The following is a 12,975-nucleotide window of genomic DNA, read 5'->3' as shown; positions in this document are numbered from 1 at the left end:
TGAACCTGATGTTAGGACGATGGAAATTACCAAAGCTGAGGAGCAGAAAAAAAAGATGAATTTAAGAGACGTGGGGGACATGATCAAGAGGACCAACATATCCAACATGGGAGTCCTGGAAAGAGAAGAGAGAGAGAAAGGGGCGGAGAGAATATTTCAAGAAATAATGGCTGAAAACTTCCCAAATTTGATGAGATACATAAATATAAACATCCGAGAAGCTCAGCGAGCTTCAAGAAAGGTGAAACAGGGAGGCCCACACTGAAATATGTTATAATCAACCTTTAAAAAGCCAAAGACATAGAGCAAATCCTGAAGTAGCAAGAGAGAAGTGAATCATCACATTCAAGGGATCTACACCAAGATTATCAACAGATTTCTCATCAAAAACGTTGTGGTCCAGAAGACCTGTGTTTGTTATATCCAAAGTGCTATAAAAGAATAAACCTGTCACCAAGAATCCTATGTCCAGAAAAACTGTTTTTCAAAAGTGAGGGAGAAATTAAGACATTCTCAGTTAAACTAAAGTCGAGGGAGTTCATGACCACCAGAACTGCTCTGCAAAAGATGCTCAAGGGAGTCCCACAGGTTAAATGAGTGGATACGAGACAGTAACTCAAATCTTTATGGAGAAAAAGATCTTAGTAAAGGTAAATATATGGACAGTTTCAAAAACTAGTATTATTGTAACAGTTGTTTGTAACTATACTTTTTTGTTTCTGCACAATTTAAGAAAAACCTTTAAAGGTGTACCTTTAAAGGAAATACCTTTAAAGAAAAAAAAAAAACTATTAGTATAAAAGCTAGTATTACTATAAGGGTTAGTTTGTAACTCCAAATCTTGTTTTCTATGTAATTTAGGAGACTTAATGCATTTAAAAGAATTATTTTTAAATTATTATTATTTTTTGGTTATACAATTTATCAAGATGTAATTTTGTTACATTAGAGACTGAAGAGAATGGGGACAGAGCTGTGAAGGAGCAGAGTTTTTATTTTTATTTATTTATTTATTTATTTATTTATTTATTTATTTATTTATTATTTTTTAAAAGATTTTATTTATTTATTTAACAGAGAGACAGCCAGCTAGAGAGGGAACACAAGCAGGGGGAGTAGGAGAGGAAGAAGCAGGCTCTCAGGGGAGGAGCCTGACGTGGGGCTTGATCCCAGGACCCCGGGATCACGCGGTGAGCTGAAGGCAGATGCTTAACAACTGAGCCACCCATGCACCCCAGGAGCAGAGTTTTTATATGTTACTGAAGTTGAACTGGCAAAATTCAAAGTAGAGTGTTATAAACTTAGGTTGTTAAATGTAATCCCCATGGTAATTACAGAGAAAATAGCTATAGAATATTCACACAAGGAAATGAGAAAGGAATTTAAACATTTCACTAGAAAAAAATCAACTAAACAAAGAAGACAGTGATGTAGGAAATGAGGGCAAAAAAGGTAGAGGGCATATAGAAAACAATTAGCACAGTCATACAAGTCCCTCTCTATCATTAATCACTTTAAATATAAATGGATTAACTTTCCAGTCAAAAGACAGAAATTGCTAGAATGGATAAAAATACATGACCCAACTATGTGCTGTCTATAGTAGACTAATTTGTGACCCCTGGACATATGCAGGTTGAGAGTGATGGGATGGAAAAAGATATTCCATGCGAATAGTAACCATTAGAGAGTAGGAGTGGCTGTACTAATGTCAGACAAAATAGACTTTTATTAAGAAAGATTACAAGAGACAAATAATGGTATTATATAGTAATAAAGGTTTCAAACAACAAGAAGACATACCATTTATAAAGATTTATGTACCTAACTGCATACTATCAAAATATATGAAGCAAAAACTGACAGGACTGAAGGAAGAAATAGATAGTTCTGTAATAGTAGTTGGAGACGTGAGTAGCTTTACCCAGAATAATGGATAAAACAACCAGATAGAAGGTAAAGAAATAAAGGACTTAATATACAGAATTCTCTATTCCAAAACAACAGAATGTATACATTCTTCTCAAGGGCATATGGGACATTTTCCAAAAATGACCCTACGTTAGGTCACAAATTCTCGTAGATTAAGGTATATATCATTCAGTGTATCTTCTCTGACCACAGTGGGATGAAGTTAGAAATAAATAATGAAAGTAAAACTGGAAAATTCACAAAATTGTGGAAATTAAACAGTATACTTTATTTTTTATTTTTTTAAGATTTTTATTTTTTTAAGTAATCTCTACGCCTAATGTGGGGCTCAAACCTACAGCCCCAAGATCAAGAGTCTCATGCTCTTCTGACTGAGCCAGCCAGGTGCCCCCAAACAGTATACTTTTAAATAACCAATGGATTGAAGAAGAAATTACAAGGAATTGAATAAAAACTAGAAATGAACAAAAACAACGTATAGAAAGTTATGAGATGCAGTGAAAGCAGTGCTGAGTATGAAATTTATAGCTATGTCTTCATTGGAAAAGTGTTCATATCTTCTGCCCATTTTATGATTTGTTTATTCCTTGTGTATTGAGTTTGAGAAGTTCTTTGTAGATCTTGGATACCAGTCTTTTATCTGTATTGTCATTTGCAAATATATTCTCCCATTCCGTGGGCTGCCTCTTATTTTTTTTGACTGTTTCCTTGGCTGTGCAGAAGCTTTTTATCTTGATGAAGTCCCACAAGTTCATTTTTTCTTTTGTTTCTCTTGCGTTTGGAGATGTGTCATGAAAAAGGTTGCTGTGGCCGATGTCGTAGAGGTTGCTGCCTATGTTCTCCCCTAGCATTTTGATGGATTCCTGTCTCACATCGAGGTCTTTCATCCATTTGGAGTTTATCTTTGTGTATGGTGTGAGAGAGTGGTCAAGTTTCATTCTTTTGCATGTAACTGTCCAATTTTCCCAGCACCATTTATTGAAGAGATTGTCTCTAATGAAGACATACAAATGGCTAACAGACACATGAAAAAATGTTCAAAATCATTAGCTATCAGGGAGATTCAAATCAAAACCACACTGAGATACCACCTTACGCCAGTTAGAATGGCAAAAATTGACAAGGCAAGAAACAACAATTGTTGGAGAGGATGTGGAGAAAGGGGATCCCTCCTACATTGTTGGTGGGAATGCAAGTTGGTACAGCCACTCTGGAAACACAATATGGAGGTCCCTTAAAAAGTTAAAAATTGAGCTACCCTATGATCCAACCATTGCACTACTGGGTATTTACCCCAAAGATACAGACGTAGTGAAGGGAGGGCCATATGCACCCCAATGTTCATAGCAGCATTGTCCACAATAGCTAAATCGTGGAAGGAGCCAAGATGCCCTTCAACAGATGACTGGATTAAGATGTGCTCCATATATACAATGGAATATTACTCAGCTACCAAAAAGAACGATTTCTCAACATTTGCTGCAACATGGATGGCACTGGAGGAGATAATGCTAAGTGAAATAAGTCAAGCAGAAAAAGACAATTATCATATGGTTTCTCTCATCTATGGAACATAAGAACTAGGAAGATCGGTAGGAGAAGAAAGGGATAAAGAAAGGGGGGGTTATCAGAAGGGGGAATGAAGCATGAGAGACTATGGACTCTGAGAAACAAACTGAGGGCTTCAGAGGGAGGTGGGTGGGGGAATGGGATAGGCTGGTGATGGGTAGTAAGGAGGGCACGTATTGCATGGTGCACTGGGTGTTATACGCAACTAATGAATGACGGAACTTTACATCAAAAACCAGGGATGTCTTGTATGGTAACTAACATAATAAAAAATACTATAAATAAAAAAATAATTTAAAAAATTTATATCTACAAATGCTTACATTAAAATACAAGAAAGATTTCAAATGAACAGCCTAACTTACAAATTAATGGATTAGAAAAAGAACTACACCCAAAGCTAGTAAAATGAAGGAAATAGTAAAGATTAGAGCAGAGATAAACGAAATAAAGAACAGAAAAACAATTAGAGGAGTATCATTAAAGTCAAATTTTGTTCTTTTAAAAGATCAACAAAATTGCCAAAACTTGAGCTAGCTGAACTAAGAAAAAAGTAAAGACGACTTAAATTATTGAAATCAGAAATCAAAGTGCAGAGATTACTAATGATTTTATAGAAATAAAGGGATCGTAAGAAAGTAGTATGAACAATTGCATACCAAACATTGGATAATCCAGATGAAATGGACAAATTCCTAGAAACACAAAACCTTACCAATACTAAATCATGAAGAAATAGAAAATTTAATAGACCTATAACTAGTAGTGAGATTGAATCAGTAATCAAAATCTAACTAAGAATTAAAGTCTGACAGCATCCCTGGGAGATTCTACCAACCATGTAAAGATGAACTAATAGCAATTCTCGAACTTTCCCAAAAGATTGAAAAGGAAGGAATATTTCCTAACTCATTCTTTGAAATCAGCATAACCCTGATACAAAGACAAAGACACTCCAAGCAAACTATAGACCAATATCCCTTAAAAACATTGATGCAGAAATCCCCAACAAAATACTAGCAAACAGAATTCAGTAGCATTTTAAAAGGATATGCACCATAACCAAGGGAGATTTATTCCTGGAATGCAAGAATGGTTCAGCATATAAAACTTGATCAATGTAATATGCCACATCTCAAAAAAGGAAGGGAAAAAAAACCCCACGTGATCATTTCAATTGATGTAGGAAAAAAAACCATTTGAGAATATTTAACACCCTTTCATGATTAAAACACTCAACAAAATAGGAATGGAAGGAAACTACAACATAATAAAAGTCATATGTGAAAAACCCACAGCAAACATCATACTCACTGGTAAAAGACTGAAAGCTTTTTCTATAAGTTCAGGGACAAGGCAAGGATGCCCACTCTCACTTCTGTTCAACATAGTACTGGAAGTTTGTAGTCAGAGCAAGAAAAAGAAGTAACAGTTATCCCAACTGGAGAGATAGCAGTTAAATTATCTGTGTTTGCAGACGATGTGCTCTTATATGTAGGAAACACTTTAAAGACTCAAAAAAAAAAGCTGTTTGAACTTAATACATTAATTCAGCAAAGTATCAGAATTCAGTGTCAACGCTCAAAAATTCATTTCTATACATGAACAATGAACAATCTGAAAAGGAAATGATAAAAACAATTCCATTTACAATAACCTCAGCAAGAATAAAAGATTTAGGAGTTAACCAAGGAGGTGAAAGACTTACACAGTGGTAACTAAAAATTCATTGCTGAAACAAGACATAAAGAAAGAGAAAGATCCTGTGCTCACTGACTGGAAAACTTAATAATTTAAAAATGTCAGTAGTACCCAAAGTAGTCTATAGATTCCACACAATCCCTATCAAAATCCCGGTGACTTTTTTTGTTTTTTTGGTAGAAATAGAAAATTCATATGCAATCTTAAAAGGACGTGAGTAGCCAAAAGAGCCTTGAAATCAAGAATAAAACTGGAGGACTCACACTTCAGATTTCAAAACTTGCTACACAGCTACAGTAATGAAAACTGTGGTATTGGCATAAAAGACATACAGACCAATGGAATAGAGTAGAGAGCCCAGAAATGAATCCTCATGTATATGGTCAAATAATTTTTGTCAAGGGTGGAAACTGGGCAAAGGACCGTCTTTTCACAAATGATGGTGGAAAACTGGATATCCAGAAGAAGAATGAAATTGGATCCTTACGTAATACCATATACAAAAAATAATTCAAAATGGATCAGGAACTTAAGTTTAAGACCTAAAACAATAAGACTCTTAGAAAAAATATATAGGACCAAAGCTTCACAACATTGGATTTGGTCATGATATCTTGGATGTGACACCAAAGACACAGGTAACAAAAGAAAAAATTAGGCAAATTTGACTTCATGAAAATTAAAAAAAAAAAGTTTTTGCATCAAAAGACACCATCCACAGGAAAAGACAACCCACAGAATGGGAGAAAATATTTGCAAATTATATATCTGATAAAGAATTAATATCCAGAATACAGAGGACTTTTAAAACCGAACAGTAACACAAAAGATTTGGTTGCAAAATGGACAAAGGACTTGAATAGACATTTCTCCAAAGGAGATAAATTAATGCCACTAAGCACACAAAAAGGTGCTCAACATCACTGATCATTAGATGATACAAATCAAAACTATAATGGGATACTACCTCATACTCATTAGGATGGTTATTATCAAAATAACAGAAATTAACAAATGGTGAAAATGTGAAGAAATTGGAACAATTGTGCATTGTTGGTGGGAATGTAAAATGGTAAGCCACTGTGAAAATGGTATGGTAGTTTCACAGAAAAATAAAATTTAATTACCATACGATCCAGCAGCTCCCCTTCTGGATTATATTCCTCAAAGAATTGAAAGCAGGGCCTCAAAAGATATTTGTATACCCATGTTCATAGCATTATTAGCAGTAGCTAAAATGTGAAAGCAACCCAAGTGTCCATTGACCAATGAATGAATAAGCAAAGTGTGATACAAGACATATGAGATATTATTCAGTCTTAAAAAGGAAGGGAATTCTGCAATATGCTGTAATACTGGATGAACCTTGAGGACATAATGCTAAGTGAAGTAAACCAGTCACAAGAAGACAAATACTGTATGATTTCACTTGTATGAGGTACTTAGAGTAGTTAAAATCATAAAGACGGAATTTGTTAGAGTGGTCACCCAGGAGGGGGTGAGAGGAGAATGGGTAATTGATTGTTTAATAGGTGTATATGAAATGAGCTGCAGGGATGGTTGGTGGTGGTGGCTGCATAACAATGTGAATGGATTTAATACCAGTGAGCTGTACACTTAAAAGTGGTTAAGATGGCAAATTTTACATGTATTTTACCACAATAAAAATAATTGTATTGTTTTAAACATTGAATAGAATTTACTTGGATTTCCAATTATTTTTTCTTTTCATTTTCCCAGCATTGGAAAATATTTTAATGGTGTTTGTTAAAAACAGAGAGACATGGATGTTGACTAGAATAGCATGATATTGTGTATTTGCCTTTTTGTGTGTCACAATCTCATTGTTTTAAGGCTGAAAGCACATTAAGGCTTTTTGATAGCACATTTTAGTCAGTACAGTGTAAGTTTTTTCCTTAATTGTCTTAGGGGTAAACTAATTGGGAAATATAATCACTTTATCCAGTCACTTCTTATTAGAAAAATTTAGAAATGTCAATAGATTGAATAGGCGTATAATAATATTTACTAAATCGACCTATATAGGATTTAGAAGTAATTATATTATAGAAATAATATACTTTATATAATTCAGAAATAAAAGTCCTCCTTCTCCATCATCAAACTTGTAATCTTAAGGTAGCTACTAATATTAACAGTTTCTTAAATTGCCTTCCAGAAATGTTGTTTGTGTTGATAAGTGTACGTGTATGAGTGTCTGATGGAATTACACACACATACAAGATGTATGTATCCTGTTTGTTAAAAAAAGGTATACTTTTATAAGGTATTTTGAATGACCTAAATATGTTCTTTAGCTCACACACCTAGGAAAAGTAGATAATATGCACATTAAAAATATAACAAAAAATATTTCATTTAAGTTTATTTGAAGTCTTATAATTATTCTAGTGGTCTAGATTAAGAATAAAATTTCTGTAGTACAGTTTAATAATGAGATTTTAAATCCTTATTTTTATGAAAACAAAATATTAATTCGTGTGGAAGATATTTGCCCTCAATACGTGTTCTTAATACCTGTCGTACTGAAAATAGTGGGCTATCTTCGGGAGTGGGATTATTTGTGAATGTTGTATAGGGGGTTTTGGGCTTCTCTAATACCATCTTATATGAGTTTTTTTTAAAGCAATGAGCAATTCTACTTTTATTAAAATGCTAGAAAATACTTTTTTTCATTGCAATCACTTTTATTTTTTTGTTTCTTGCTGCTTTTTCATTTGGTTTTTTGTTCATTTGCTTTTATTTTTATTCCAGTTAACATACAGAGTTATATTGGTTTCAGGTGTACAATTTAGTGATTCAACAGTTCCATACAACACCCAGTGCTCATCATCATAAGTGCACTTCTTAATCCTCATCACCTATTTCACCCTTCCCCTCACCCTCCACCTCTGGTAACCATCAATTTGTTCTCTATAGTTAAGAGTCTGTTTCTGGCTTTGTCTTTCTCTTGTTTCTTAAATTGCAGATATGAGTAAAATCATATGGTGTTTGTCTTTCTCTGACTTATTTCGCTTAGTATTATGCTGTCTAGCTGCACCCATGTCACTGCAAATGGCAAGATTTCATTCTTTTTGATAGCTCAGTAATATTCCATTGAGAGAGAGAGAGAGAGAGAGAGTGTGTGTGTGTGTGTGTGTGTGTGTGTGTGTGTGTATTATACCACATCTTCTTTATCCATTCATTGATCAGTGGACTCTTGGGCTGCTTCCATATCTTAGCTATTATAAATAGTGCTGCTGTAAACATAGGGGTGCATATATCCCTTTGAATTAGTGTTCTTGTATTTTTTGGGTAAATACCCAGTAGTGCAATTGCAGGATTGTAGGGTAGTCTTATTTTTAACTCTTTGAGGAACCTCCATACTGTTTTCCACAGTGGCTGCACCACTTTGCATTCCCACCAATGATGCACGAGGGTTCCTTTTTCTCCACATCCTCGCCCGTTGTTTCTTGTGTTTTTGATTTTAGCCGTTCTCACAGGTATAAGGTGCTCTCTCATTGTAGTTTTGATTTCCATTTCCCTGATGATGTGATGATGAACATCTTTTTGTATGTCTGTTGGCCATCTGTATGTGTTCTTTGAAGAAATAAATCTCTGTTCATTTCTTCTGCCCATTTTTAATTGGATTATTTGTTTTTTGGATGTTGAGTTTTATAAGTTCTTTTTATACTTTGGATACTAGCCCTTTATCGGATATGTCATTTGCAAATAATGATAGAAAATATTTTTCAAACATAATGATGTAAATTTTAAAAAAATGTCATAACTAAGCTCTTTTTTTTTTCTTTAATTAATTCTGGTTTTAGGCTTGTGTGGATGTCAGAGCCAGTTCAGTGTTTTGGCAGCAGATGGAATTTGCAGATAGCCTCCAAGGCCATCCCAAGTTGCCAGAATGGTTATCCACACACCCTTCTCATGGAAATCGAGCTGAGCACTTGGATAGACTCATACCTCAGGTGAGCTAACTCTGTATGAGGCAAGACATTGTTTTTACTGTATCATTTATTTTTAATGTAGTTGCTTCTTGTGCTTAGAAAAAGAAAGTTCTAGTGTAGCCTATCAAATATTTTGATCACTGTAATTATATATTATCAATTTTCAAAGGATTTGACTGAAAAGTAAAAATCCTGCTTGTACACAAGTCTTGGGGAATAAATTGCTGTTCAGTTGACTTTTCTTGATGGTGAAAGTTTAACCTTTTTAGAATCATACCTTTTAATTTTAACTGATTTGGCAAAAGTCTAAAACTCAAAGTATGTATTTTTCAACATATGGATCATAATTTAGTCTTTTCTTGGTGATTTAAGCTTTGTTAAAAAGCTTGTTAAAAATACCAGTTAGTGAACTGTGCAAAATTTTTGGGTCAATTAATTATTAATTTCAATAGCGATGCTGGAATTTGTTTTCTTAGGAAAAAAAATCTCTTTGTATTAGTTTGCTTTTTAGTTATTTTTTTGTTTATAAAGCATGTGCTGTGTGGCGTTCTTTCCTTTTTGGTAGAATTACTGAATGGATCAAGTCGAAGCAGCTTTCTGTCAAGTAGTTTTTACTATCTTCTGAAAATCTTTTGACCTAACATCATTCAAAATGTTTTCTGTAGTTACCACATCAGTACAAAATGGATGTCAGGCATCTCTAAGCCAGGCTACATCGCTCTTCTATTTCACTTGAATTAAATTTGCTGGTTGGTTTTAAAAGCAGAATATTCTTTAGGAATTTAAGAATTGGTATTGGTCTGTTTGCTAAAGGATAAAAAGAGATCCAGGTGTGTTATAAAAGTTATCTTTCAGTATGACTTCAAATTCAGCCTAAGGAATACTGGGTTCCTATTATAAGAAAGAAATGATGCAAGTAGGTGCAGGGGATACAAAGAGAAATGAGAGATGGTTCTTGATACTTTCATGCTAAGTACGAACTGATTCTTAATACAACAGGGAATATGACTTATCATAAAAGTAGAATTGTAGTGGTATGCAATTTGAAGGAGTAATAGCTGGCATCTAGTTTGGAATAAGAAATAATCACAAGATTCATTCATTCATTCATTTCTGTGATCGGTATTTGTTGATACTAATTTCTAATCTATTCTGTGTTCTGTTGCCAGGGAATGCGCAAGGACAAAACAAAACAGTCTTTGCTTTCTTGGAGCTAACATTTTAATTAGATAATTCAAATAATAAACGAACAAACATACATGTAGTATGTCAAGTAGTGATAAGCATGAGGGGGAAATATAAAGCAGGTTTAATGTAGTAGAGAGGGGTAGGCAGCAGAGAAGGTTTACTAGTCTGTGGTCCTGTGTCAAGGAGGGCCTCACTGAATAGAGCCTGGAAAAGCCCTGGAGCAAATCCTGTGAATATATGGAGGGAATCTTTTAGGCTGAGAAAGTAGCAAATGCACAGGACCTAAAGTGAGAGTATGCTTGGTATGTCCAGGGAATAACCAGAAAGACACGGAGGCCGAATGGAGTAAAGGAGGTGCGAAGAATGGTTGATATGTAGGGGGAACCAAACCATGAAGGGTCTTCTAAACTGTTGTAAGAACTTTATTTCAAGTGATGAGGAAAGCTAGTAGAGGGTTAGCAGAGGAGTGAATCGACCTGACTCAGGTGTTTTATGGTGATCACTGGGGCTCCTGTGTGGAGGGTGGACTGTAGTGGGGCAAGGGTGGAATCAGGGACGCTATTTAGGAGGCTCTTGGAATAATCCTAGTAAAACATTATGGAGGCAGAAGAGAGTGAGAGACGTGGTCAGATTTCAGATATATTTTGAGAGGAATGATGACAGAATTTGTTGACAGCTAGGGCATACTTTGTACCTTTCGTGAGCATTGGGGACAGCCAGACATGGGTTCTTAAGTCCTTTCCTAAATATATTTCATTTATACTCCTAATTCAAAGAAAAAATATTTGAGAAAGAAACAGCAGTGAAATTTACTTGATATAATATATAGTAATCATTCATCTTAAAATGGCAACATAAGACTGGGATCATACGTGTTTCATTAATAATTTATGTGTACTGAAGCTCCCTAGCTCTGTGAGTCTTCTCAGTGATACCTACCTCCCAGGGACCTTTACTGCCCTGGAAAGTTTAGCCTATCTCTAAAGTCATAATAACCACATGGTTTTCTTTTAGAATTTCTTTTCTTTGCATTTTTGCTCGTGAAATTCTAAAAATATATGGCTTGCTTAAACTGAATAATGAACTCTAGCCAACTTTCATTTGAAGCCTGTCCTAAATTCTATAAAAAATGTGCTTTAGAGAAGTCTTTAAAATAATGAATTGATTAGTGAGTATGAGGAAAAGTGGTTGGAGAAACAAATATGTTATTTGGGAACCAATGATGAAAAACACTGGAAGATGTTTTTTTCTTCTAAAAATAAACTATCCTAGTTCAGAAACTTAATTTGAAAACCTCGTATAATTTCTTATATTTTCCCCCCAAGTGATTAAATTCAATTTGAAAGTAATAAAACTCTACTACAATATTGGGAATAATTCAGTGGTTGTAGCGAAGCTGATAGTGCAAGAGTATACTGTTAATTAGAATACATAGTCATAATCCAGAAATTGGAATGCCCTACCATTGTAAGTCTAATTTCTATAATGAAACAAAGCGATTCCTCAGGCAATATACAGAATTATGTGAGTCTTTACTACTAAGGACTACTTTTTTTTGCTGTTGTAGTTAAATTCTATTTAGTTTCGCTTTGTTTTGTTTTTTACTTACGTGAGTACAGTGTTATATTCTACCCAAAGCTCTTGTCCTTTGACATTCCTGACAGTATGCCCAAAGTGATGTACATCTCAAAGGTAGTTTGGAATGCAGCACCAGAACACACAGAAATCTAGGCAAGAGATGAGGATTTCAGAGTCATCTGAAAAAGGTGACAGTGAAGCAGGTAGATGAGTTCACTTAACGAAGTAAACAGAGAAAACGATCCCAGATAGAGTTAACTGTATAAAGTAGTTTACATATTTAACTGATAGGAAGAAGATTGAGCCTGTAGCAAATCAGATTCATAGGAGGAGAAAAGATCAAGAAAATCAGGAAATTAAGATTCTTTGGTTCTGTAAGAACACAAAGCCTAATAATTTTGATTTTTTTTAAAAAAATTAACTTGTTGAAGATTGTGTATTTTTTATTTCTTACTGGATTCCCTGAATATCATCAAAGAAATATATCATTTCCTACCATAGCATATCAAGATTTAAGATATTTTAAATCTATACTTTGTGCATTTGACAAATATTTATTGATTATGTGTTATCCCAGACCACAGGTGTTCCAAGTCTTATAAACAAAATACACCAGAATCCCTGCCCTCATGAAGCTTATGCAGTAAAGGGAGACAGACAATAAACAGCATTAATTAGTAATGTATAGAATAGATCACTGATATATTGTATAATAGTTAGTAATGAGTGTTAATGAGGAAGGTAAAGGAAGAACAAGGCGTTAGTCAGCTTGGGCTGCCGTAACAAAATACCAGAGACTGGGTGGCTTAAGCAACAGAAATTTATTTCTTCACAGTTCTGAAGGGTAGAAGTCCAAGATTAAGGTTCTAGCTTAAGCAATAGCAATTAATTTTTTCATAATTCTGAAGGCTAGAAGTCCAATAATTTTCCGCCAGATTCGGTTTCTGGTGAGGTCTTTCTGGCTTGCAGATGGCTGCCTTCCAGAACATTGTGTCCTCATCCGGTGGAGAGAGTGATCATGTTAGTGTCTCTTCCTTTTCTAATAAGG

At 34.5% G+C, this 12,975-nt stretch overlaps 1 protein-coding gene across 7 annotated transcripts in view; it reads left to right on the top strand.

The window, feature by feature from the left end:
* OMA1 (OMA1 zinc metallopeptidase) overlaps positions 1–12,975 on the top strand; it is a 78,599-nt gene that overhangs the window by 49,220 nt on the left and 16,404 nt on the right. For all 7 annotated transcript variants that reach the window (XM_087865925.1, XM_045802226.2, XM_045802228.2 and 4 more), the window contains exon 8: positions 9,033–9,182. In XM_087865925.1, the coding sequence (XP_087722051.1) occupies positions 9,033–9,182 (150 nt within the window). The remainder of the gene's footprint in view (positions 1–9,032; positions 9,183–12,975) is intronic.

The sequence above is a fragment of the Ursus americanus genome, chromosome 12 (assembly GCF_024610735.1).
Source record: "Ursus americanus isolate L20-20 chromosome 12, mUrsAme1.1.p, whole genome shotgun sequence".
NCBI classification, from domain to species: Eukaryota; Metazoa; Chordata; class Mammalia; order Carnivora; family Ursidae; genus Ursus; species Ursus americanus.
Note: the sequence above shows the minus strand (reverse complement) of the source record. Positions and strands in the feature narration are given on the sequence as shown.